This window comes from Anopheles funestus, chromosome 3RL (genome assembly GCF_943734845.2).
Source record: "Anopheles funestus chromosome 3RL, idAnoFuneDA-416_04, whole genome shotgun sequence".
Taxonomy (NCBI): Eukaryota; Metazoa; Arthropoda; class Insecta; order Diptera; family Culicidae; genus Anopheles; species Anopheles funestus.
Window position 1 is genome coordinate 39644307 of NC_064599.1, and position 27698 is coordinate 39672004.

At 38.3% G+C, this 27698-nt stretch overlaps 1 protein-coding gene across 2 annotated transcripts; it reads left to right on the forward strand.

Moving 5' to 3' along the window:
* The first annotated feature begins 475 nt into the window (after window positions 1–475).
* On the forward strand, window positions 476–27698 carry LOC125768864 (uncharacterized). Of its 2 annotated transcripts, XM_049437118.1 has the most exons (4): window positions 476–765; window positions 835–991; window positions 17747–17910; window positions 25870–27698. In XM_049437118.1, the coding sequence occupies exons 3-4, from the start codon at window positions 17791–17793 to the stop codon at window positions 27058–27060; spliced, it is 1311 nt and encodes a 436-aa protein (XP_049293075.1). In that variant the 5' UTR covers window positions 476–765; window positions 835–991; window positions 17747–17790; the 3' UTR covers window positions 27061–27698. The 2 variants fall into 2 exon arrangements, with proteins under 2 accessions (XP_049293075.1, XP_049293074.1); XM_049437117.1 differs by lacking the exons at window positions 476–765; window positions 835–991 and adding an exon at window positions 11987–13297 and having other exon boundaries at window positions 25870–27697.

Consider the following 27698-nt stretch of genomic DNA (forward strand, 5'->3'; position numbering starts at 1 on the left):
GCATACTCCTGCATGTACGCATCAATATGACATTGGTAGTAGTGGTGGGCAACAAATCAGATGAGATTTGTTTACTATACCGGGTGGAGTTCGCGCGGGATGATTGTTCAGGTTTGAAATAATCCAGAAAGCTGGTTCAATTATAATCATTTTAATTGTTTGCATTCAATAGAGCAGGAAGCTGGTAGAAATGTTTTGTTCAGATTAAGAATGACGGCTCTGAAAGAAAAAAAAACTTAATTTCCGTATTGATTTCGCGGAACTAACCATCAGAAAAAGGTTGAATTTTAGAGCAGTTTGAATTGAAAGTACGTTACAAACCAACAGTAATCAACTTTACATAAGCTTTGGAATGGAGTGTAATTTTTAGAAAACCCTAGAGAGAAAATGTGATCCTATAAATACAAAAAGAGACACATTTCTGCATTTACTACGGGAAATTTCTCATTCAATTCATTACAAAGTTGTGGAACAAACAATCCCTAAATCAACCATTGAATATAAACGTACGATTTAAAAACATAAATAAGGTTGACAATTCGACTTGTCAAAAGATAACGGAATCAAAACAACGTAAACGGCAAGCAGATCAGTCGCAGTACTGCCCTTATCCAAAAAAATGGCTTCAATTTTGCGGAAATTTTTGTGATTGTACGATGTAAGATGGTCGATACTATAAAATATATATTCGGATGATCGGTAATTCTATTTGAACCGTGTGAAGATTGATTGGGTTTGTTCGGAAAGTAATAACATGTAGTAAAGGTAAACAGAATCAAACGATCTACTGTAATTTCAATACATAAATTGATGGAATATTTATCTGTTTTTCAGGAGAGAGTAGATTGATATGAATATTATCAGTTTATCGTTATTCATTGCCAAGAGTGCTCGACAATAATTAGTATAAGATTAATTTTTAAAGCATATCGATGAAATGCTGACCGTCTAAATGACTAGGAGCAACGAGCAACTTACATATCGGACCGCGGTACGTAAAATGTATTTCTAGTTATATGTTGCTACAAAACATTTAAGCCTATTTCAATAAGGTTTTATTGTTGTTTAAGTTTTGAAGATTACATTTAAGAAAGAAGCATCAAAATTACGAAAAAACAGGAAATATCGTACAGGCGAACATGCCAATTACTAGCAGTCACTATTTTTTCAGATGTTTTATGTTAACCTAATATTAGCGCAAACTTCTAACTCGCCAATAATACTTTGTTTGAACTAGGCCAGAAATGGCCGGCGTGACCTGTACGGTTTGTTTGAAGACCGGTTCAACATCATTTGGGAAGTTTGGTATCTTGGTTCTTGTAAAACGGTATAATATCACATTCGATTACGATTGTGATATAAATTCCTATCCCTATGTAAATATTATGAAACCCAATACCATCGACACGCACAACAACTGTACAACAACTGTTTCCTTTCCATGCGTATTGGAATTATCTATTTATATAGCATAGTTTTTTTTATTCATAAGGAACGACCTGGCCGTATTGATTATATATAGCATAGTTATGATAATGAAATACTTTAGTAGGTATTGCAAATTAGAAGTTCTTATAAGCTTAGAATATTGGTAGTATAATATTTTGTCTTTGCGTTTATTTATTTTCTATTTCAGTATTAGATTGTATCTCCATTTACCTCATTTTCTGTAACGATTTTAGAGCGAATTCTTTGGAAAATGAATTTTGTTTGCTTAATCAGAAGTAATTTATAATTACATCTGGTATCGTTAGTCTGATTTTAATTAGAAATGTATTGAAATCATTATAACTTCATAGTGAAACAGCTTTTTTTTGCTTAGTTAGAACGGCCATAGTCAGTCAGAGCTATGGTCACTCAGTTAGATAGTCAGTTCTTGCTACGGGGCGACGGTCCGGATGGGATTTGATACTCGGTCCCACATACATCACATACATACACAACCAAGCCGCCCCAACGCCCCAACAACAAGAAAAAAGTTGACCTAGTAATTCATGATTATTTTGTTATTAGTGTCCAAACAATGAATTATACCTACCAAATATATACATAAATTCTGCTCTCGCGTTTTGTCCTACAGTTTAACATAGCTGAGATGATTTTTATTTTTTCTCGCACTAAGAAAAACTATTTTGTTAAAAATGCAGCAAGAAAGAGTTTAACAAATGTTAAGCCGAAACAAATATGGATTTTCATTACCAACCTTACGAAACATCAGCTGAAGTCCACTCTGAAGGATACGTACTTATGCTTTCAGTGACGCTGATATGTTCACTCTTTATTGTCGCATTCAATGTTCTATTCTAATATTTGGTCATTCAAGTAAACTTGAAAATTTTTAAAACTAAACGTATTAGTGCTGTTTTTTGGAATAAAAAGCAAAAAATCTTTTAAAACTCTATGATATTGAAATTACAAAGATCAAGAAGGATTTTACTGCTTGAAAAGAAGTGTGATAACTAATGTTAGCAAATCGAAAGAGTCCATTTAAACATTGTTAGGAAATCAGTATAAGAATCTTAAGGCAGGTCCAACTGTCTGGTGTCACAGAGTTAAGACTATTGCAATTACAGTCTTGGATCGAATCTAGACAGGACATAATTATCTGGCTTCTTGAATACGAACGAAATGATCAAGCAATTAAAGCGTTATGTTCGGATTAATCAAATAGGTAAAAATGCAGTAACAAAGTAGCATTTAAATTACAAATCAAGAAATACTAACATTCATTAGAAAATCAAGAGAAAATGTGAAATGCTATTCTAATTAAAATAAATCATAATATTGCCCATTTTCATCCCTATTATACATACATATAAAAATGTAAAATATGTAAAACATGTTAAACTCTGTTACTATAACTTCAAGAGGTCTTGGCCTGCCATTTTTGGGCTTGACCTTATTTACCCGTGGCAGGATAGTTAGTTCTACGTACGGAGGTACGGTCTGGATGGGATCTGTCTATGCAATAGTTCTTCACCTAATTTAATCCCTTATATGAGGAAAAATAATTTCGGCCAGGATACGGTGCTCTTTCACAATTCGGAAATGTCTTCTAACCAAGGTGGATTGTATCGTAGTTTAAGTCTCCAGTAGTTGTAAGCAGTACTGCATGACCGTTATTATTAATTAAAACATATGGAGAAGGAGGAGTAGTGACGGAAGATCGAAGATCGAATATTTAATATTGTTTAGAAAACTATTTTTTTAACCATACTCGAATAAAGTGAAGCGAATATGTTAAAGTATAGATACAATTGTCTAGATCAATAGCGATCAATGGTTATTATTATCACTGTAAGACTCTTTTAACACTCCAAATGAAAACTAAATGTAATAGGTATATTATTCATAGTTTTTCATCACGACCCATTTAGTTTTTTTAAACTTTTGCTTAAAATGGAACACCGCTATTCTGCCGTGCTATATTTAGCACAATACATTTAAAATGCAAAGAGCGATAATTTTTGCATGAAACAATTTCCTAGCCCGTGTTCAACCCGTTTGCCAGCTTACATCAAACAGTTATGATATTACGTTTCGAGAATGCTTCAATTGTTGTTGGTTTGTTTCTATCTTTTGATGATGATGGTGTTTTTTTATGGGGTCTCCACTCCTGCATCTGGAATGGATTCTCTTGTTCACCGTTTATGGTACACGCATCGTTTGCTAAACGGTACTACGAATACCATGAGCGATGTTCAGATAGTGCTCGAAGGAAACAACGACGCACCGCTGCTGGTTAGATGGTGGAAGATGGCAATGGATGGCAAACCGTGGATGGAGTCTCGGTTGTTGCTGCCAACACATAAAAGTGTGATCCATCCATGGAGCCGGGCACGGTTGCGGAGCGGAAAGCATGATGGTTTCAAGATTGCGCTACGCTCGAGAGTACGACGAGAGTACGGGAAACTAGACTATCGCGAGCCCCGTAGTCTCGTAACAATAACTAACGTTGAGTAATGGAATAACTGTTCACAACTGTTTCAAAAAAGGAAAGTCATTTATGGCGTTTATTTTTTTTTTCCTTCCTTTTACACGCCGCTCGGTTTCTCATCTCACGTCGTTTGCCATCTTGCTGCGGTTTAAAGCAATGGTGCCGTTATAGGCTGAGGAAAAGAAAAAGTTTGATTTTTGTTTTAGGATAAATTTTAGATAGCATCCATAATTAGATTAAGCAATGAATTCTGAGAAATTCTCTCCAAAATGATTATGCGTCTTTGGGTTTAGAAAACCGAAAAATTACTTTTTGTTCTTACATTAAATTACAAAGAGATGAAACAGGCCATAAGGCCCAAAATCTCTGTAATCGTAGAAAAAATAAATTACAAGCCTTCCCCCGTTTCCAAAACTTCACATCGAATTCGTTTTCATGTTGCCCTTATGACGTTTTCGTTGGACAATGCAATATTCCTTTCCTATTTCCATTTCTATACTTATTGTCCCAAAGTTCTCTAAACAACCGATTTACTATTTTCGATGTTTGTCTTCACTTTAGATTATGATTAAAACAACTTTCTCCTTATTGGACTAAAGGAAAGTTATACAGTCAGAATTTTCCGAAAAATCAAATATTTTTATTCGCATGCACTTCTTTTTTTTTTTGGTAGCCTGCCATAACTGGTTTTCCTTGACTTTATTTAGTCAGTTGGGAATTGATTCTTGGTCGTGTTCTCTACTATCTCCAACACCTTGGAGGCCGCCCCCATACTAGGAATTTGCATACTAGAAGTTCACAAATATCTGGTAAAACTTTCACATCCATATGTCGATAAATAACGAAGGGATCCCAGAGAGTTGCTCGGCTGGTCTGAGTCTTAAAATAATATTTTGTTAATTGATACCCACAATTTGCTCGAAGATGTGTGGATTGATTGACTTAAAAATTTCACCAGAAATTGATCATACAATGTTCTAGTACTTCTCGAATGCTCTCAAATTTAAATGGATTTATTAAATGGAAAATATTAAAAGTAAAAAAAAATTACAAATTTGCAGCCTTTTCCATTTGCTCATAATTAAATATTAAATTTAATAAATAATAATAATTAATCAGAAATATCTGTATCTCCCCTCAACTTGTTAGATTATGTCTTATGCCTTGGGGCGGTCTAGGGATATAAGTGGTAGTGGTGATGCTGTTACACGACTGTTCCAGGTATCTAATCCCAACTGAGCCGAATCACCAGGATTTACTATTCTGTTACGTGTAGCTAAAGTCAAGGAAAGCTGGAAAATTATCAGGCTAAAACCCTTGAGCTTCAAAGTGCCACAAGTGATACTTATTCATTATCATGTGGACGAATAGTTAAGTTAGTAGTTCTTTGCCCCCCGGGAAGTCACTGGTTCACAACTTCCGGCGTATTAGACTGAAACTCCAAAGAACAAAACCTGACATTAAACATCAAATCATAATGATTCAATAAATTAACTTTTATTTTCAATGACGTTTGTTTTCCATGCCAGTGTAAAATAATTAATTGAGAAACACAGAAATGACTTGCAGCCAGAAGTAGAGCAAATCCCCAACATGTGTCTACGTGTACAATGAGTTAAGTGAATGTTTTTCCTTCCGACCAAACTAGGACAACTCCGCACTCAAATGCAGTATTCTTCATTACAACATCTACCTACTGTAAAAGTGCATGTCCAGCAAGAAAATGCTTCCCAGCAAATCGTGAAACACCATTTATTCGTTCACTTCTCTACGCGATCGTGTACGGAGTCTTTCTATTTAAACTCAATGTTGAAGAAAAAAAACGACAAAAAATTAAAAAAAAAAACGCAAAACCAGCAAATACTGATGAGTTGGCGTTTTGTATGAATCCGACAAACAGTGGTGTGGTGTTGTTGCTGTTATAACAAAAAAAAATTCCATCACCCGTTTGCCGCTACCAGTCCCTACCGGTGCTGACTGCAGTTCAATTAAAGTAAATATTCGCCTAGCGTGTTCGGTGGGATTTTCTTTTGTACCATATGGCCTTCCCGTACGAAGCCTTCCAGCAAACGCTGGCGCTGGAGTTGTCTTCGGGTGGGAAAGTTAAAAAACAAATATTCAATTATTTTTGTTACACAGTTAGTAGTGTCGATTTTTTTTTCTTATTTAGCTTTAATTTTTATTGTTTGCGCTGTTTGCTGTGGCGATGTTTGTTTATGATGCTGTCACGATTTGCAGTACTGGCAATAAGAAAATGAATTAAATGTAAAGAAAAATGTAGGGGTAAAAAACATACAAACATAAGGGGAAAAATGTGTCATCGATTTCGTGTCGTAAGGAAAATTTAGTGAAAACAACCAAACTGTTTGCGGTAAGTTGTAAGTTGCACAAAAACTGTCCCGTTTTGTCGTAATGCAATCCCGCAAGCTTTGTTTTACAACGAGACAAGTTTCAATGTGTGCAATGCTTTTTTTAGTGTACCAGAAAGCAAAAAAACAAAAAAACTTTAGCTTGGGAAGCAAACGAAAAACTAGTAATCTTCGTCCTTCACCGACCGACCCAGTATTAAGCGGAAACGTGGAGCTGGCTTCGCTGGAAGTGGTGTGCAATTTTTACCATGCAAAGCACCATTTACCACCAGTTTGCTAATCGTACGCGGCTGTTCGTACGAAAAACCCCAACTAACTCGCCCGGTTAGTACCTATGATTATGTGGCGCAATGCATATTTCGCTGTAATTTTATGTAACCACGCAAAGCCCGATCGTCAGCACGACCGACGACGGTCGACAGAATAGGCTGAGCAAAGACGTTAAACAAAGCCGAAGGAAAAACGGCCACCATCACCACCACCACGAACAAACGCCACGGTGGTAACCGATGAGCGGCTACGAATTGTGACGCGTGAGCAAACTCATGCTGCACTTATGGGAAAGTGCAGTGCGCCGATGCACTCGGTATTGCATGGTGCATGCGCCCACCGGAGGATGATGGTACACACCGTGTGCGTCGGTGCTTCGGTGCTTGCGCACCGTCTAGGAAAGCGGTGTGACTAACTATCTTTCCCAAGCAAACGCAACATGTTCGGTATCTTGTGACAATATGGGTTTTGAAAAAAGGGGTTTGTCCTAAGAAATAAAGACAAAAAATAAAGCCAACTCCCTAACTAACTCGCTGCTTGAACAGTGCTGAACAAATAAACGAATAATTTGAGCAGCAACTCAGGTGAAACATATACCGATGCTCCAGTTTTACTGCCAACGGACCAAACACGTTGGACTTTTTTTTCGTTATTGGCCTGTGAGTCATGTGTCGCGTTTCCGTTTTGCAGGTAGGATGGAATGGATAACGCTCGAAATATGACGACGTACCTTTCGTACGGGTCGGTTGTAAGCTACAACGGTGTACAACGATAATCCGTGGTAGTTTGTAGTTTTACTTCAACCCCCGCGGGGGTTAATGCGTTATGACGTTTTGCCTTGTTGTAACCCTTATGCCACTGGAAACGGAACGAATCCGACAGTTGGTTCGTACAAATGAACGGAATGGAAATATGCCTAGTTTTGCGTAGTGGCTGAGAAGTTGTGCCACAGTTTTGCATGAGCTTCGTCGTTTGATATGAAGTGATTGAAGCATATATTTTTGAATATAAATATCCAGATTTGTTTGACACAACAAATTATCGTTACTTATCGCGAACTTACTGCATCACTAGGGCCCAGAATTATCATTTCTAAAACTGCTGTACTTCTCTTCTTTGGTGTTATATCAGCTACCGATGTTCGATCCTCATTGTTAGCTTAGTAGAATTTACAGCAAACACGCAGTTGAATAGCTCAGCCGAAATTTAAAACTGGACCGGATGTGCATTCAATACTTTTCTTCAATCTCCTCTTGCAACTTGCAATTTTTAATGATCCTCAATTAGAACAGTCTGTCCTACAGGTACTATGGTACGGTCCGGATAAGAGTTGATAACGGTCTTGTCATGCAAGACTGGCGATGCTATGCCTAAACCACCTTTGAAGTCACTAAGAAGTGTAAGTACACGGAATACTACCCATCGGTGATTACCATTGTGTGTCAATTTTTTTCGGCCATTTTATGTCATTTCTATAAGGCTTATTAGACTTAATTTTATCAATTAACCGGAGAGTATATCCTTGCTACGGGGAAAAGGATTTTGGCTTTCATTTTATTGTGCGAAAAATTAGTTCCCCATTGGGGTCTAATGTCTTTCTTCAAGGACGTGATGAATTAGATTGTTCGGTATCACTCTCATCACGTAACTATCCTATCGTCTTGGGGCGGACTGGTGGTTTGTGTGATAGTGGAGCCGGTCTCTACAGGATCGGGTGTCGAATCCCATCTGGACCCGTGCCCCGTACGCAGGACTTACTACTTCGCTACGGGTAATTAAAGTGAAGCAAAAGTCAGAAATGGCAGGCGAAGACCTCTTGAGGTTGTATTGGTAATCATTAAAGAAATTTGAATATCTGCCCCAAGCCTTTATGAGTAAAATTGGATCTATTATAATTTCCGACAAACATTTTTGTTCAATTTCTTGATTTTATTCGTTTGTTATATGTATGTATGGCTCTATATTTAATAGCTTGAGATGATTTATGTCTGTTTTATGAATTCCTCCTAGAACTTCTACTTAATGATTCATAATATTGAATATTGCAAATAAACGCGACCTATCATATCATGTCTAATGTGTCTTTTTTACTAGAAATTTTTTTACAAAATTAATTTCATTTTTTTTTTTCAAAAGTTTAGTGAAAAGTAGTTGCATCATCATTCAAATGGCACAGATGGATCCATTTCTTGCTCCAATTTCAACTTGAATATGTTTTGATATTGAGATCTGAAATTGGGGAGGATTCCGAATCTCTCTCGACATTTCGCTTCTACAAGGGAAGATTCCAAAATTGCTTCTACCGTGCTATTTGAAATTGTAAACTCTTTAGTATACTTATTACTAATCTTGCCGATGCAGGTGGAAATCAGACCACGTCAATCAGTATGTTAAAACAAGGGCCTAGTAACAACATCCTATGGATACCCTTGTCACGAACATCACATTAAACCTGTGAGACTTATTCAACTGTGAAGCGCATCGTCTCCTCAAGAATAAGCTGCCTACTAAACAACATGTCTGGCGTGGTTTTCACCTGACCTATGTCGTTTCTTGTCATTAAGTTGCCATTTTGGTCAATAGTAGAAGATGTTTTCTACTTGGCTTAATGACCTACTTGGTCATTCTTGTCACATACCCGCCCATTAAGAACCTAGCAACCATTTTTTCTTAGTAATCAAATAGGCTAATCCTTTATATTACGAAATGCGTTTCTACTGTATCAATATCATCATTACTATCACTACACCACCTAGTCGTGTGTTCAATTCACTTAATTTATTAAAATTATCGTAGTTCTTTATATTGTTTATTTGAAACATAAGGAGTTTTTTTACCTATTTGATAGTTTGAACTGTGGGATATGTTCTTCAAGCCTTAATTTAGGTTTTATAAGGTGTATTCACGATTTAATTTTATTATAGAAGTATAAGAGTTAAAGTTCACACATTTTTCCGTATATCAATAACTATGTAATTTGACGTGTGTGCTGTGGATCATGTTTGTACATCTATTGGTGTTTGTATATATGTACAGTGTTTCGCCATTTACAACCTCACATGGCCATAAGACACGTCGTGCTATTCAAAACATAGCTTTCCGACATACGATTGCAATGGAAACGGTTTGGAAGCTAAGCTAGGCTGTAGTAACCTAGTGCGTACATACAGTGCCTTAATTGTGGTCGATAAATGTCGTGTCATGGTTGCAGAGAGGGTAAGCCGTAGGACGAGGTAATACGGGTGTAGGACGAACTCAATCAGTCTGTATCTGGTCGGTTACAAGATTACGCGTTATACTCGTGCACTTATTCAAACACGGCATTTCGATGTGTTGCAGTGTGCACTTATTCTCGGCATCATGGAACGAATTTGGAAAGTGTGCCGAAGGTTGGCCCATTGTGGAGCACCGTAAAGCGTTCGAGTGAACTTGCTGATCTAGTCTAGATGCGTGATGTACGTGCGTTATGCGCAAATCCCCTCAAAAGGGATACGAAGCCGGCTGAGAAGCATTGAAATTACACTGCAACACTCCGCAGTTTACGGAGCATTTGGAAATCAAGCATCGCACAATTGCAGTTGTGGGTAAAAGGGTAGCAGTTTGAAATATTTATAAATGCTGTATTTTACAATAGAAGGTTCTTTTTTTAATGCATGTAGAATGGTCAGGCCATCACATTTTGACTAGATATATAGAACGTCTTCAATATATTCATTATTGTGGTTGTGATGGTAATTTCTTATACTATTCTAGCAGTGAGACTTCATCGTTTGTAATCAATACCATTTTCAATCGATACAGATTATTTATAGATTTGTTCAGTACAGTAGACAGTAGCTTGAGCAAATTGTTCATGAAAAGTTCATGTCGATTCGAAAAGGTCCTATTAAAATCGGACCATTCCCCATTGTCTATTTATGCAAGAGTGACGAATTTTTAAATGCTCTTTTTCCCTTTGTCACAAATTGTCGAGGTCAGTTGGCTTATGGCCTAAATTTGGAAATCAAACGAATGGAAGTCACATTATTATGATACATACAATCGATAATAATTCCACTCCAGGCTATAAGGGTTGTTGGACAGCGAAAAAGAAATGCATAGCTAGCAGCATATGTGTACAATTCACAAACGATGATTGGACATGTTTAGTGTTTTTGTTTTTTTCTCACTTTTTCTTTGCATGTGATTATAAAAAAAAACAAGATTGCATTGTAAAATAGAACGGGTGTTCGAATAATTAATTTTAAAATGATATGACATTGGGCGAACAGCAAAAAAAAGCTGACGGACGGATAGAAAACAGTTGGCCCCAGCTGTTTTTCCATGAGCGTGGAAGAGTGAAGCGGTTTTGAGAGAGAGAGAGAGAGAGAGAGAGAGAGAAACTGTGGACAGTAAAAGAGAGAACGATTCGGGTAGAAAAATGCGTACAATGCAGGACAGGTGGTTTTAATTGATTAAAATATAAGGTTTCTATCAAAGCGAAGGTGAGAGTTTGGTAAAAATTTTCCTTCTCTCCCGTGGAGTTTGTCGATCGGTGCGGAGCGTTGAGAGCGATTGTTTATTTACAATCTCTTACCGGTTTGTAGCGATTGTACCGTGCAGCACGTGTTGAACGCAACGAACCTTTCAATGGGGTGGTGGTCTTTGCGAGTGTATGTGGATTGTGCTCACGCCACGCCATGTCGCTCTCGGCACAGGTTGATGGGCACTAGGCAAGTCTACGATGCGTAGACCCTAAAATCAGGGATGGGCAATTTCTTAAGTAGAGTTGTATTATTTTTAACAAATAACAACTGAATCATCTGATGTAATTATTAAGAACAATATTATAATAAAGGCATGTTATATATGACAGTCCATCATGTCCTTTTGAAGTCTTATGTAGTTCAATACTATAGACTAAATGGCCCAAATATCTCTGAGTGACACGGTGGTATATGTCAGCAGAACCGGGTATAAACTCCCATCTGGACCGAACCGCCGTATAGCTATAAATAGCCAAAAAAAGTAAAGTCATGCCCCCGTAAAACCATGTCTATTGTTAGGTATTTATGGTAGTTCGACCACAATATATTTGAATCCGTTTTGAGCACATTGTTAAAAAATAATGACCAAGTGAATTATTTCCCCATTTTGGCTGCTATGAAATCAATGTGGTCGTCCGAAATCAACAGATCAGTTTGTTGATTTTTTATATTATCACTTGTTGTGTTTTAGTTCTTTGAAACGAAATAGTTTATAGTTTTTTAAGATCATTATTTTACTTCATAGTTGCAGGAAATGCATTTGGAACTAAAACACTGTTTTACTTCCTTTTCCGGCGTTCGGAGTTTGGCCAGAGCGATCGTTGGTTAAAGCTAGAACGATCGTTGGTGATTGTTGGTTAATGTGCTTTTTTGCAATACTGATCACCATAATTTTGGCTTCAAGATTCCCATTTACCACTTCCGTTCTACTTAATCGATCACTACACAACTCTTTCTCATTGTCTATTTTTTACAGTTTCTTGCTTCTTTCGTAAATATTACGTTAAACAAATGTGAAACCATTAGTGGCCTACAATTTGACCTAAACTAATTTCTATTGTCTACTGTTAGGTAGAGGAGAAAGGATTTTTTTTGTTGTAGTTTAATGGTTCATTGTTATATGGTCAACACCGCATGTGGTGACTAAATACAAGTTTCACGAGGCATTTCCTCTTTGGTTTGTGGCTTATCTCGGGAGTATGGAGAATTTTATTTTTTTAGTTAATTTTCCGTGAACTAGATAAAATTAATATCTTTTTTGTTGGTTACTCGATATATTATTGTTTGTGCACTTTTTTCCACATCTGGTTCCAATTCTGGAATAAATAATTTTAGATGCATATCATTGCCGATAATTCAGACCACTAAAACAGTTCCTTTCAACTTTGTGTGCTCAACTACGGGACACTACCATCGGACCCTTAATCAAACCAGCTTGGCTGGCCCTGGAAAAACAGCCCAAAAGAGCGCAAATGAACGGTTGTTTAGGGAGTGCAACATTTAGTCTCTCGCTATTCAAACTTTTAATCTCCCTCGCAGTACTCTCTTTCGCTCTGCGGAGTAAAGCAACAAGCACTGTCTTATGGATTTGGTCTGGTTAAGGAAAAAAAAGTTAGTTCCATAGTAGAAACCACTGCGTGCGGTAGCATTGTAGCGGTGTGTCATCGCGCTGTCATCGCATGCAATTGTGCTGCGGGAACTGCCGTGGACGCATTCCTTCGGTGCATTGTCGTCCTCCGTTCCTTTTTGCCTGCATAAAAGCTTCCGGTTTGCGGTATTGGGTGATGCACAGTTTCCGCTCCGGTGGAAAAACGTTTTCAGTGCGTAAGTTAATGAATGATCAAGTGCGTTTGTATATGGGCAGGGTTGCTGCAATAGCTATTGTGTGTGAAAATGGTTTGTGAAATGTGACAAGCCTCTGGTGACAAGTGATTGTGAAACTGCCCTAACTGGAAGCATTTAAAGAGCAATATTCCTCGAAAAGGTTCCAAAATATAGTAAGAGCTAAAGTGACGTGTGTACAGAAACAAAACACAAGTACAACTCCCGATTATCCTGCACAAATCGTTCATTGTGACCGATTCCGCGTCACAATCCATCGTCAGCATCAACATCAGCACAGGTTGTGATGGATACGTATGTTAAAAATCTGCTCAACGGTTGGAACATGCCGGAACTGATAAAAGTGTTTCAAGGTAATGTACCAAAAACTGTGTTCCACATTCCCATCGTTTCCGGTTGCGCAGGAAGTGAGATGGGTGGCAAGAGAGCGAGAGAGCACCTACACGAGAGATAAGAGAGTACCACTGGGCAAAAAGAGAGGACGTCCGTGCATATCAGTGTGTTGATAATATAGTGTTTTTTTGAGCAAAAAAAAAACAAACACAACAAACAACAACAAAAAGGCGTCACGCAAAAAAAAAAGTTTGGAACTGGTGACTGACAACAAAATATATTTTCTCTCACGTTACCTTTTTCCCATCAATATACAGGCAAGCAAATGGGAAGAATTTTTTATAGTAACAGTACTGTTTAATGTTTGTTTGTTTAACATGTTTGCGAGCCGTCTTTGGCCGAACATAAGTTTTTGGTTTGTCTCGTATCATTGACACGTTTGTGTGCTATGAATTGATGAAACGAGCATTTTCATAGCCTATCATAATGGATAAACCAGTGCTTGTGTTCAACATAAGAAATGATCAAATATTATCATTGATAGTTTAGCGCTTACACAAATACTAGCAAAAGTAAAGGCTAATTCAATTCATAATTGAAATTCCAAAAGCAATAGTACCAACACACACGCACACGCGCCTTATGTATGAAAACTTCATTTACAAAGGGCAAAGAAATTTCGTTCACTCTTTAATTACGTGGAAAAGTTTTGAAAATGTGTTGCAATATCTTTCACATTCAGTTCTCTCTCTCTTTCTCTTCGCTTGCCCGCATACCCGCACACACTCAAACACAAACTAAAATTCCTTCAAGTTGGTAAATAACGCAATTGTTCGTCTTTGGCGGCGCCACGCCACCTTTTGCCACACTGTGTTAATTCCCTTTTTGGTTTCGTACAGGCGACTACTCCATCGAAACGTTACGACAGTTTGGAGGACTGTTGTGTTTCACCTAGCAGTGGAGTGAAATTAAATTTGAATTGCAATGAGAATTATATCTTGTCCGGGTGTTGTTCTTCTTCATGCAGCTAAGAAACATTTTTCTCCGTCTCCGTTTATTCCACTGTCTACCACGACCTTGCCACGTTCTGTTTGAACGTTCGTTCTGCAATTACTGTAGCTTTGTGTCTGGGCCCTTCATTCCATCCCAAAACTGTAGGTTCCCTGCTCACACTATTGGGTATTACGGGTACGGGGTAGCTTTGAAGTTAATGTAGCTGGCTTCAACAGTATTCTATCGACTTTAGTTTTGGATGGGTAGGAAATATTGTGCTGATGTAATACGAACGATCCGAATATAATCCAGTTCCCTTGCGTTAGGTAGTTGTTCCAATGAATGTTATGTTGTAGCACTAGTGCTTACCTAACATGGTGCTCATCATGACCATTGTTTTCTTGCATCAACCGTGAATCATAACGTTGTTTTCACTTAATAATTTATTTTTTCTTTTCTAAATCATCAGACTGTTGGGACTGTTGTGTGAAAAAAGCTTACGAAATAAAGAAGCTTCTTGGCATACTTTTCAATTCAAAATTAATGTAAAAGGGGGAATTGTTAATTTTAAAAATATATACAAAAACAATTTCTTATAGCATGCTTGAAACGTTCTCGTTTTTCGCACGATCCTCATAAAAAGCCTTCAGTAAAAAAGAAAATTCAAAATTAAGCTTTAGTTACGTAGCTAGACTATTTGTATGATTTGTTATTAAGAAACTTTTGAAGAATAGTTGTGGTCACCTATGAGTTGTGTTGAATTTAAACTGCAATTTTTTGGTATGCTTTATGCTTTAACATGCTCAGCATTCCAGGCTGAGAAAAATAATAATTGATGATAATGATAGCTTAAGACGGCTGACAGGTTAAGCTGATCGAATTTCTTTTTTTTTGCATTTTATTCGTGATATGATGGACATCAAAACTGCGACTGATTGTGAGAAAAAATAAGTAAGAATTTGAGTATTTTGGTTTGATTGATTATTAGCTAAACTTGACGGAAACGGACCAAACGAAAAAAATGTGAAAGTTAATTTCGTTCAGCGTTGAAAGCTTCTGGCAAAAAAGTGTCGCAAACACGAGAAAAAGTTGTAAGGTTAAGTAATATTTATATTTCTTTTGTTTATTTCAACAATTTTACAAAAACCAGAATCCATTTTATCCATGTAATGCACGTTTTTTACAGTCTAATTGGACAAAAAGCACTTGATTAAAGTTAAAAGCTCTAATGCTTGTAAAACCAAAATCCAAAAAGAAAACCCAAATACTTGTTTACAGTTTGAATTTATTTGTTTTTATCATTACAATTGTTGCATTAATTCCGAGCAATAAATTTCAGTCGGTTTGAAGTGGAGGTTCAACGCAAATAAGATATGATTGGACTTGAAACGCGTGTACGTAAACATCTAAACATTTGAATAGGAGTTAGTGCCAAGAAAGCATTTTTTTTTCTTCGAATAATAAAAATCGATAAACTTTAAAAAAACATAATTATTCTACTTTGCTTCAGTATAAACAAGCAACTGTTTAATTTCTACATGTCCGCATTTGTTTTTGAGGAACTGTATCTGCAGTTATTGATTCTCGTTTCACATGTTGTTGTGAATTGTTGGAATTTTATATTTAAAAAATACTTTTTAACTGATCATGTACACATTTTATTAGACATAATAGTATCTGAAAAATAAAAAAAATTATATAATTAATTTATGCTATAACAGAAGAAGATAAGAAAGTTGAAGGGGATTCATTGATTGATTGATGATTAATTCAAGGGATTTTTTCTCTTTTTAAATTTTCTGTTCAATTTTCCCGAAATGTGTTATTATGGAGAATTTTGATGGAGTAGTGCCAGATATTCCATATTTGTCGTCCGCTTTGGCGCATTGAAAGCACTAGCACAAAATTGTTTTCAATCGAGCGTCTTTTCGCCTCACACATCCGCAGTATACACAATCCTCATTTGCATCTAGGATTCATGTTGTTAATAGTCTTTCGTGCCCGTTTAGGACGTAGAAAATTCCTAAAAAGCACAAACAGTGAGCATGCGCCGTGCCATGAAAATGACGGCTATTATCATTTATTGCGAAAAATGGCAAATTGTGTTGATTTCGTAGTTCCCCAATTTGTTCGGAACTATGCCGTATACTTGTGTTAAAGTTTCCGACCGTGCCCTTATCTCCGTTACCTCCCTAGTAGGAATTGGTTCGCGTGCGCTAACAGCTTGCACTTGTGTCTTATGCTGTTCGTCACACACATGCCGCATGTCCACAGTAAAGCATGCGGACGGACAGGAAGCTTTTTCAGACGCAGTGTGTATAAACATTGTTTTTTTCTTACATTTTCATTCATTCGCCTGATCGCTTTAGGTTAGAAAGGGCTTCGAAAAGGGTGATTGATCACGAAAATTGCACAGAACGCAGGGGGAACCGGCCAGGAACACACACACACACACACTCACGTATATGTGTGGTGCGCACGCTTTTTATGCGATATGCTGCGGCACGGTTTGTATTACGCTCTTGCGTAAGCTCGAGCCAATACTTCCTAGGGCCGAAGTCGTTGCAATTGGTGTAATTTTCCGTATGTGTGATCGCGCACGATCGCGCGTCTCGTGCATTACATATGGTTTGGTAGTGGATTCCCTCGCTGGAAAGACAACTTGAGGAGAGTTCGGTTTGACAAACCAAGGGGACCCATAATCGTATCACCATCGCTCGGCAATAGATACCACCACGCTTCCCCATCAATACACTCTGCACATTCTTCCCTTCTCTTTCGGTGAGCTGCACCGGGAAATACGAGCAACCGATCTGCTGCGCAACCATTATTACTTCGACATTTCTTCATGCATCTCCGAACAGGCTGACGTTATGTGTGGACTACAACGTCTCATATTCGGAGTCTCTGCAAGTGTGCTGGGCTGCCCATGTATGGTCCCATTTCCAGCGTAGATAATACTCACTTAAGCTTCCCCAACCAACAACTCCGGCACCGTTTTAATGTCGTGTCTATATGCGAGTAGTACTAAAAGAAAATATGCGTCCCTTGTCCTCTCTCTCTCTCTTCTCTTCTCCATATGCACCATTGGTGTACTTTTTGAGGAACTGTCTGTGAAACGTCTTGTCGCTGGGTGGTAGTATCGGTTCGCCCTTATTCGTCTTCCGTCAAACGTGTGGCAGTTTGGTTGGTGCGGCTCTGGTCGTTAATGTGGGGATGCCCTGTTTTTACAGATCTTTTCACTGCGCCTGTGTTCACTGTAGCATTTCATTTTTTTCATATCGCTTAATCTCTTTCCCTCTCTTTTCCTTTTTTCATGGTTCCAATTTAAAACTACCCAACTGGGGTCCAACTGGTACTGTATTCCGCCGTATCGTTGTTCCGTAATTTATTCCGTAATGCGGGAATATCGTTACTTCTCTGTCGCTGATGACTGATTTCGTCACAAATTGCTGCACACACATGCACACCGACAGAGGAGGAAATCGATGAAGCTGCCTTCAAGTGCCTCAAGTATGATATGATCAAGGAGATAATACCACGCATTGGTAAGCGAGCCAAGTTCCTGCAGCGGTACGAGGAGTATAAGGAGAACCTAACGGAACGGCCCGCCTTTGCCGAGTTGCAGCTGGACGACAAGGTAAGCGAGAGACGGAGGGTTGCAAATGATTTGGGTGTAGAAAACATATGGGAGTTTATGATTTGGTTGAATATGAATCTTTGATTGGAGGTAGGCGATTCTCGAGAAATTCAAAAGAAGTTCGATTGTCTAGCAGATTTTATTTTTGTACATCTTTTCAAATTTGTTGATTGTTGTGCTCTGGAATTTATTAGAACCCCAAGAGATCTTGGTCTGACTGTTCTTGACTTTAATTACCCGCAGTGAGATAGTCAGCAAGCAGGTCCAGATGGGATTTGATACCTGGTCGTGTCGTGTAAGACGGGGGCCATATTCATCTACATCACCATGCAGGCCCGCTTTTAACTGATTTGATCTTAAATATTCTTCATATTCTTATATATAATCAATTTCAATAGTATTGTTCTGTGTCCTTGGCTTACGAAATAAACATTCTTAGACAATAACATGAAACTTTTATGTCCGTGAGCTAGATTTTATCAACGTTTTCGTTGCAAACGATTGTGTGAAATGTGCAAGAAATCTGTACTGTACAAAACCTCTCAATTGACACGATTTTGTTTTTATTTATGATTTCGTTTTATTTGGCGAAACTAATGACTATTTACAACACTGTTTGCTGTTTAACTAACATTGTGCAATGGAGTACATGGCCTTGAAATAGAATTTTCCTCTCATTTGGTTCATGTATTGTATTCTAACTAACAAAATGTGTGCAATGTGGATTTTTTTATTTGTCAAGTATTTTTATGAATATTATTTATTGCAAATAACAAATAACATCGAATAACTTGGGACCTACTTTAAAAAAAACTTTCGTTGGTTTATTTTCAAAATTCGCTTATATATTGCTTGTAATTGGATCATTTACTACGGCATTGTTTCCATTTTTCATGTGACATAGAGATTTCGATTTGTTTTATTTATTGTTTATCTTTTGTGACAGATTAAGAGCGAGCTTTCTGCCGCTCGAAGCATTTAACACAAATACGATCGTCTTCAAATGATGTTGTTCGATCAGAAGTATGCACACTTATTCACTGCATGTTCTTTAAAGCGGGGCATGCACACATGCCGAAAATTAAGCAGTAGAAATGATTCATAGTATAATTTTAACCTTGTTTCGATACGGTCAGTAATGGTTGTGAGTAAATTTCAATTATTCGAAATTCAGATATATAAAAAAAAAATCCAAAAGCCTTACTTGATTTCATGTTGATTGCAAATGTTTGTGGATTTTGAAAAAAGATGTCCGTACAAGTTAATAGATTTGTTCTTGCCTCTTATATTTTTCTTTTGATCATAGATCGTCTTAGAATTTCAACAGCACGAATGAGCAGAAGTAGTTTAATCACTTATTTTATTTTATTGAAGGTATTTTTGCAATGTTTTCCAAATTCTTTGAGGTTGCAGAAACTTGACAGTTCTTTTTCTTCTTTGTCGAAAATAGTCCAGTAAGGCAAGAGTTTAATGAGATAAGAAAATACAGCTTTGGAATAGTTATATAGTTGTGGATAGTTGTGCACTACTGCTAAGGAAAGAGGCTAACAAATTAATAATACAATCGACATGAAGAATAAACTGTTCTCCTTGGCTTACTGCTATTACTACTTTAAAACATTGAAGATTATGCGATCGATCGAACCAATTTTTCAAATTAGACATTTATTTCCAGAATTCGGTTGTCCAAAATTTTCTTACAAGCCATCACCTGTACATTTAGCTGATAATTAACTGGGATCTATTTACCTTTTGTAATTATTTACTTGTTCTGTTTAATTTTATTGTTCTGTTTCTGATTTTTTAAAGATTATTTGTCCCAAATTAATTGAATATACTTTTATGTTATTAGTAAGGTGGTGTAAATTCAATTAAACAAACGTAAAAATCAGTTTGTTCTTATCACTTTTATAGAGTATTTTAGTCAAAATTTTGGGGGCGGCCCGGTGGTGCATGTGATAAACGGTGCCAGTCCACACGGCCGGACCGGGTTCAAATCCCATCCGGACCGTCCCCCCGTAGCAAGGACTGACTATCCGGCTACGTGGTAAAAATAAGTCTAGTAAGCCAGAAATGGCCGGCGTGACCTGTAAGGTCGTTAAGCCAAGAAGAAGAAGAAGTCAAAATAATGATAAATGGTAAAGAAATAAGAATTGGAGAATAATACATTCTTAATATTATGCTTAGACTAGGATACATACATGTCATGAAGAATGTATTTTAAGGTATTAAACTGGCTTTTCTTGTTCCTTAAGAACGGCCAGGCCGCATCAAGACTTATTTCTCCACGTAGTCCAATATTTAACCCTTGCTACGTGGGACGGTTCGGATGGGATTTGAATCCCGGTCTTGTCGTGAGGAACCAGCAGCTTTCATCACATGCACCGGGCTGCTCCAGTGTGATATTATTATTTTTACCATACGCTAGGACAGTCAGTAACTAGGAGAGAACGGTCCCGATGGGATTTACATCAGTCCTGTAGTGTGTGAACTCAACATTGCATTCACTATGAATCTGGGCCATCCCTTTTTGCTGACCACCTGTGTAGTAGATGACTTTAAATTTATTGTATCAAACGCAAAGCTTTAATTGTTTGTGCTTAAATTATTTACTTTGTTTTTTTTAGTATAATGTTTCATTAATTTAATTTCAAGTTGCATTCAATTTTAAGTTATTACATTTATTAAGGCTTTCTTTAAGCAGATATTACGTCTTCTTCATCCTGTATAAAATATACGAGGAGCACATAATGGAATAAATGTACCAGCAAAAAAAATGTAGTACGTATCTCTTCATGTACAATCAATTTGCAGCGAACTACACTGCCAGGGAAATGTCTGATAGATCCAGAAATGGTAGTACTTAAGTGATACACAACAGCATGTTGGGCAGAAGATAAGAACAGTCTAGAAGAGAAACACACGGGCTGGTAGGAATATTGAAATGACATTCTTTGCCCATACCATCAGCACGTTACGGGCTTTGGAGTGCTGCACAAAGTGAGAAAATAGTAACAGCACCAAGAGGAAGTCTCGATATTACGACCTAACCAAGGGGTTGCTTATCGCGAAAGATGCGTACCGGGCGAATAATGATGGGCTGGAGCGGATGTGCCGTTGGTGACCGAATATGTATGCCGGGCGATAAGCCCGGAAATGTCGTTCCGAGCTGACCTGACGGTACCGAAAGTACGCGCGGTAGCTACTTTAACCGATCATTACTATTCACCCGAGGGTCAACCATATTCCCTGGGTGGTGGGACCGTTTCAAACTTGTTGCCAGTGACGAAGGGGGCCAGCAAGTTAAGCATATTCGGAATACATTTTCAAAGATTCCTTCGTTCGCTAGCGATGGATGTGGTGTCGGTCGTACAGAGTGACCGATAAGTCTATTGAGCTTTTTGTGTCTGCGCCAACGGTTTGGACCTTGACGTGATGGAGAAGATTTTCTCCAACATTCAACGACAGCCGGTCGGTCAAGCGCAGCGCAGTAGTGATGTTGCTGCGACTGCGTTTGTTGCCCATTTATGCTGCACCGCGTCGCTTGGGGCCCGTGTATTTTTTTTCACACTCCTTCCGAAGGGGCATTGTATGCCAGCTCAGCGATTTCTCATTTATCATTTGGAATAGGGAATAGTTTCTTGCCTGCAGCGAATAATGTGCGCGCTGCCATTCGCGGGACCGTTGGCCTGATTTCGACGTGCTCGCGATGGCGCGATTCCGTATTTATTATGATTATATTTCCACAAACTGTCTCTCGTTTTTCTGACGGTTGGTTAGAGTATTCTTCGGCTTCTACGGTTAGAGCCGGGTTGCGTACGTACTTTGCCGTTTGCTCTACTGGCTGTGGCCCCATTTGGTGGGTAGTTTTTTTATTGTTGTAATACACGAGTGAGGATGCAAGACGAAGGCGGTTCGTGTGCTGGAGGGCCCTATTACGGTAGCCTGTTGGTGGGATAACACTTTTCCCACTGCTTCTACTACTACCGCTTCTGCCATACTACTACGAAACGAATACTATGCGCTAGGCTGTGTTGAGGGCCTTGGGCAACCACTAGTGGCCCATTGTGTGGTATTTTTCGTTCCGAGTGTCTGGCGCATATTTCGAAATTGGTTCGCGCATATTCACACAATCGGTGCTGACTGTTTGCCTGGTGGCACACAAGCCACTTCTTGCCGATGCTAGGCTTTTAATGCTTTGTGAGGTTTTAATTTGTGTTTTCTTTTGCTATATCCCCGCTTATTGTGCCCGCTTATGGTTTGGGATGTTTTTATTTCGATTTTGTAGAAAACACACCAGTTTTCTTGCAACCACTAATGTTGTTGTTTTGTGTGTGTGTGTGCTCATCCATTCCGGGGACATATTTTGTCGTTCGGTATAGCGCGACCACAGCGTATTATGAGCGATTGCGCTGAATCGTCACTTTTGTACTTAACATCCGACAAAACCTCTTTTCGCGGTGAATGCCACGTCGCGCAAGCCAAATTTGCATTTGCTCGAGTAAAATATAAAGCAATATATTCATTGCACTTTCAACACATCGTAAGTGATGCCGAAGTACCTTACCGGATGGAAAATACTTAGCACTGGTCGAACAAACGAGCTGCTCCTGTGAGTGAAATAAGTCGGTTTTGAGAGGTATTTTTCATTAGATATTTTTGGTAAAGATCACACAAAGACGCCTATTGATGGAGAAAATGTGTGGTAGTTTTCGAGTCATAAATATGTACGTGTAAAAATGTATAAACACAAAGCACATGAGAGAACGTGTGATAGTATTAAAAAAGTTCTTAGAAAATGTCGAATCATTTGCATTTACAAATATTCTTGCATAAATATAAAACGTGATATTTTTTTCCCTAATTAAACTATTAGAAGCGTCTTTTCAAACGTTATTTTATATATGAGATCATTTTTATTGCCTATAGTAACCAATTTATTTTCTCAAGAGTTAAAATCATTTAAAAATTCATTCAAACGCACGATCAGGGTTTCAGTAATTGGAATGAAGTAAATACAATTTTGTAAAATCAACACATTTACCTATTCTAGTCATGCGATTTACAGGGTACCTCGTTAGAAGATTTTGTGTAGGTAAAATTTAAGTAATTTCGTTACAAATTATTTTTTTTAGTAGTGTAGTTAAGTAAAAACGCACGTTAAAAGATATATATTGGAACATTGTCTTCATTTTTTATTTATTAAAAATTAGTGTTTTTCAAGCAATTTAAAATTTTGTTTCTTTTACTAAAAAAATAACAAATATTGTTAGTGTTGCCACGGTTTATAATGATCTGTAAACATAAAACAATGAATTGTTAGTCACATCTTACAGCACAAATAAGATCTAGGCAGGTACGACTATCCACCAGTAGGGTATCAGGAAGGCACTGGTTCGGGTCTAGGGCAAGGTATATAGGTAGTTAGATATATTACAAATACCTTGGTCTACGGGGTGAAAGACCTACAATTCCGAAATCTGGGGAGTTAATTTTTGCGCCATTGCTTTAAGATTAGTAGCATCACGACAGGTGAACAGGAAACAAGTTTAAAGGTGTTTTCTCAAAATAAAAAAAAAAGAAATACATGCGTCAAAAACCCAGAGTTACACTTTAACAAAGTGGATGAAATTCCTAAAAAAAAATCCAATCTGCGAAAGCTCGGATGCCAACAGTTAGAGTTAAGTTTTGCATCGTAGCGTTCTTGGCCGCGTTTCATAGACACATTAACAGTTATAAAAACAATCCACTTAAATAGAACATATTTGTATCCGTTTTACATAAGCTCATTATTTCCGTACATGATTATCGATGCTAGGCTGTGTTTTCATGCTTGTTTTTTTTGCACGCGGAAGATGCTTTAAAGCTGGTAGAATATGGAAATCGATTTCCACCACCAACACCAGGGTTAGCAGTTCATTACAAATGTAATGTTAAAAGTGCTCCAAGCTTAAAACTGATCCAAGAAATGAGTTTTAACGCGATTATGAGCGCGAGCATAATAAATCGTGACGCTCGTTACATGTCCACGTATATTGCCATTGAAATTGGTGCATAAAGCGTACCTTTTGCCAGCAATGTTTCGCCTTTGCATGCGCTTTTGAGCGTACTGTTCCAAAATTAATGTTCGCACTAGAGCGAAAACCAAAGCCCGTAGCCATTTTTATTGCCATGATTGACAGACACTGGCAAGAAAGATCGTGTGGTGTGGTGCCTCTTTTTTATTCGAAAGTACCATATTGAGAGCTTTTGCCACAGAACTACAATGCACATTGCCTCGTTTCAGTCCCGCCGCGTTATCCTTCATTTTGCCCACCGTCTGCATTCAGCGACACCATATGGCAAGGGCGGCGTTCAATAAAACATTATGCCAATGGAGCTCATGTCTAGCCCCGTGCGCGCCGTCGTACTCTGTAAATGCAGATGTATTTATTCCACCTCCGGGGGCGCCCTCACGGTGTCTATGTCTTGACATAGTTTTTTTTGTTGCTGTTGCCGTGTGTTGTGCTGTTTTCTTTCGGGTGTTTGAAAAAAGAGTGCTTGTTGCTTGGATATTACGATTCCAGCTTCTTCATGCTCCACCCATTCTTAGTCTGCCCATTACTCCGTTCCCGAGGTATTTGTGTGTGTATTATGCTTCCTGCTTCAGCGCGCTCTTGTCCACTGATCAGAGAATTTTTAATGAAGAAAAAAGCTCCACCGGCTCGAATAATGAAATGCATTGTTGTAATAATATCATCACTTTTCACCGGCACAGTGGCTCGTTTTCTTCACGAAGCTTCGCATTGGTAAGTCGCTAGGGAATACACGTGAGCAGAAGGAATATTATGTATTCCTTAGTTTTGGAAATAAAGTAGCAGTTAGTGGTTCGTTGCGCTTCGCCGCATACATTACTACGACCACACATCACACTCATGGGTCCGCCAAGCGCTCAAAGAAAGAAATTCAATTTTAAACCCGCGCCGGAAGGGATGGAAGCCGTCAGGCAATTGTACACAAGATTTTTGTATTTCATTTCAATGCTATTTTTCCACGTTTTGAATTTAAAAATATTGAAAGCTATGCTGAATATGTATAATAAATCAACACATGCTTGTTGCGGGATGAGAAATTTCCTTATCGCTTCGGTGTGATCGAATAGAGCGAATGAGCTCGGGGTTTTTTTGTCTAACCGATCACTGCTCAATATGCATAAAAATGATGGAAACGATTCACTCGATGGTTGATGATGACTAGTGATTTTAATTTCCTTTTATCAATGAGCAATTGGGCTAGATGTGAAAGATCTGATTAAACACAGCGGATGAATTGGATAAAGTGTACAAATGTATTGTTGTGTAAGGTACGCTATTGAGACCGGTCAAATAGATTAGTCGGTATATACATGGTATAACAACACAACTGTTTTTTTATTAAACGATTTCCTTACCCACACTTTAAGTTATTTAAGTGAGACTATTCTTCTTGTACTATATTATATATTAAAAGTTATCTCAAAATTATTTTATGTTACATTTCCATTCGTTAAAAAAATATTGAAAATAATCAATTCTTTAAGATGGATGAAACTGACTAGAGTGCAATGGAAATATAATTTTTTAGAAGAGCCTTTATGTGATACAGTACTCCAACACTGATTTTATTTAAATGCCTAATTTCTGTTTCTACGTTAACTTTACAGGGTTTGCAAGTTCAAGTGGTAAAATTAGACATTTGTGAATTCTTTCCTATTACAAGAGGAACACGTAGAGACAGATCTGCAATATTTTCGCCTTTCTCGAGCTTTTGTAACATAAAATTGATCCCTTACAAGACTTTCATACCTGTATCTAAATTCTACCACGACACATTTCAACATTTAACTTAATAGAATTTAAAAATTGTTTATTCGCTGTAGCTTCATTATCCAGATACATTTGTTTAACATAAATCTTTGTTTTATGTTCATTTTCATTTTAGGAACGTTACCCACCAACCTCGCCACAGAAACCGTCGCGCATAGACTGGGGCCGAATAGAGAAGGTATGTGGCCCGGTACCAATCTACCTGAAGAATCTACTAAAGATGTGCGGTTACGAGGCGGAAAGCAGTCTTCGAAATTTGAACGATGACGACTTCATCGATATGGAACGGTTCGCAAGGGAAGAACTGATCCATCTCGTACCGGCCACGCAGTTCTATTTTCACATCTTCTGCAGCGACCCGGCCCGCGAATTTCGACTCGTACCAGGCCATCGTAAGCTGCTGCTGCAGATTAGTGCCTACCTTAACTACACCAAGGTGGCTAGTGAAATTCAACGTCCAGAACCGGCACTCCGTCTACCTACCGAACTAATTCAGCGAGAGCGCGAGCGTGAACATCGCCTATTGCTCGCTCAGCAGCAGCAGCAACAACAACAGCAGCAACAAAAAGAGCAACAGAAAGAGCAACAGCAGGCTAAAGAACATCAGCAGCAACAACTTTTGCAGCAGCAACAGCAACTACTGCAAGAGGTTGTTCGTATGCACCAGCAGCCACTATCCGACATGCAAGAGGTGATGCTGTCCGAGCTAAAAATGTCGCACAAAAACTCTCCACTCGCGTTCGAGCAGGCGACGGTGTTTCCTCCGCTAAGCGACGAGGAGCGCATCAAGAAGATCCAGGGTTGCATCGTGAAGCTGATCGACATGTGGAGCGAAAAGCAACCGATTAAGTTACAGATCACGGAGGAAATGATCAACGTGACATACGAGAGCAACGGCTACAACGCATTCATTAAGTGTCCAATGTGTGCGGTGCAGATAAAGGTGTCGAAGCTGCCGACGAAGAAGGGCGATCGGTTTGTGATCTCCAACTTCTCGAAGCACATCATCAAGATGCATTTTTCCCAATTGAGTGAGGGCGGTGGCGGAGGTGGTGTAACTGGGAACGGTGGTGGTGTTGGTGGACACACTGGTTCGGTCGGTTCGGAGCGTCACCTGAGCATGGATAATGTGTCGTCGTACTATGGGGGAGAAAACTCAGATAGTAATACCTACCCGTACGATGACTATGGATCGGGCAAACGGCAGAAGCTGGAAGATGACGAGGACGACATGGATCCAATGCCACCACATTTGCTACATCCGTATGTGAGCATCAAGGACGAAATTATCGATCTGGATGCGTAGCCGAAAGGATCCGCTTATGTGACGTTTGTAAAACGTGTTAGATGCAATCCATCGTGCCGAAAGCATGCGAGATGCACAAACGATACGAATAGCTAGAAGAAAACGTGAGCCAATTTTTTTCCATTCCTCAATCAAACCAAATAGCCTCTCTTAGCTTGTTGACTCTCATAGATTTACTACATCCTTTGGTAGAATATAAGGATAGGCTGTTACATTTTAACTGTACGAAGGTTTAACTTAAACTCGGTATCGCCGTTTTCCACTGACAGCGAGATAACCTGGAAGGTGTTTTATTTACTAGCAATTATTTGATAAAGGATGCAGGTGAAGCACTAGCAAGTGGCATGAGAAAAGACTTAATTTTGGAACCATTGTGGCTGAAATGTGAATAACCCGTTTTTACGGGCGTATAATAGCGAACGTAGTTAGGCTGATAGCAATCGGTGTACATAAGAGTATAGTTGAATTATGCTAGCAAATGCAGAGAATAAATGGAAAATGTAAATTGCTGGATATTCAGTTATTTCTTTCATAAACAATCACTGTATGAGACTGGTTGTGTTTCATTTACTAAGTTATTATTTTCAATATTTAGTCTAAATGGCTCACAACGATATCACAACGATCGAAGAACCCTT

Excerpts from the sequence above, each read along its gene's own strand:
- LOC125768864 (XM_049437117.1), top strand. The coding sequence starts at position 13,231 with ATGGATACGTATGTTAAAAATCTGCTCAACGGTTGGAACATGCCGGAA. Across the intron at positions 13,298-17,746 it reads ACTGATAAAAGTGTTTCAAG|AGGAGGAAATCGATGAAGCT; the intron begins GTAATGTACCAA and ends GCACACCGACAG. Across the intron at positions 17,911-25,869 it reads AGTTGCAGCTGGACGACAAG|GAACGTTACCCACCAACCTC; the intron begins GTAAGCGAGAGA and ends TTTTCATTTTAG.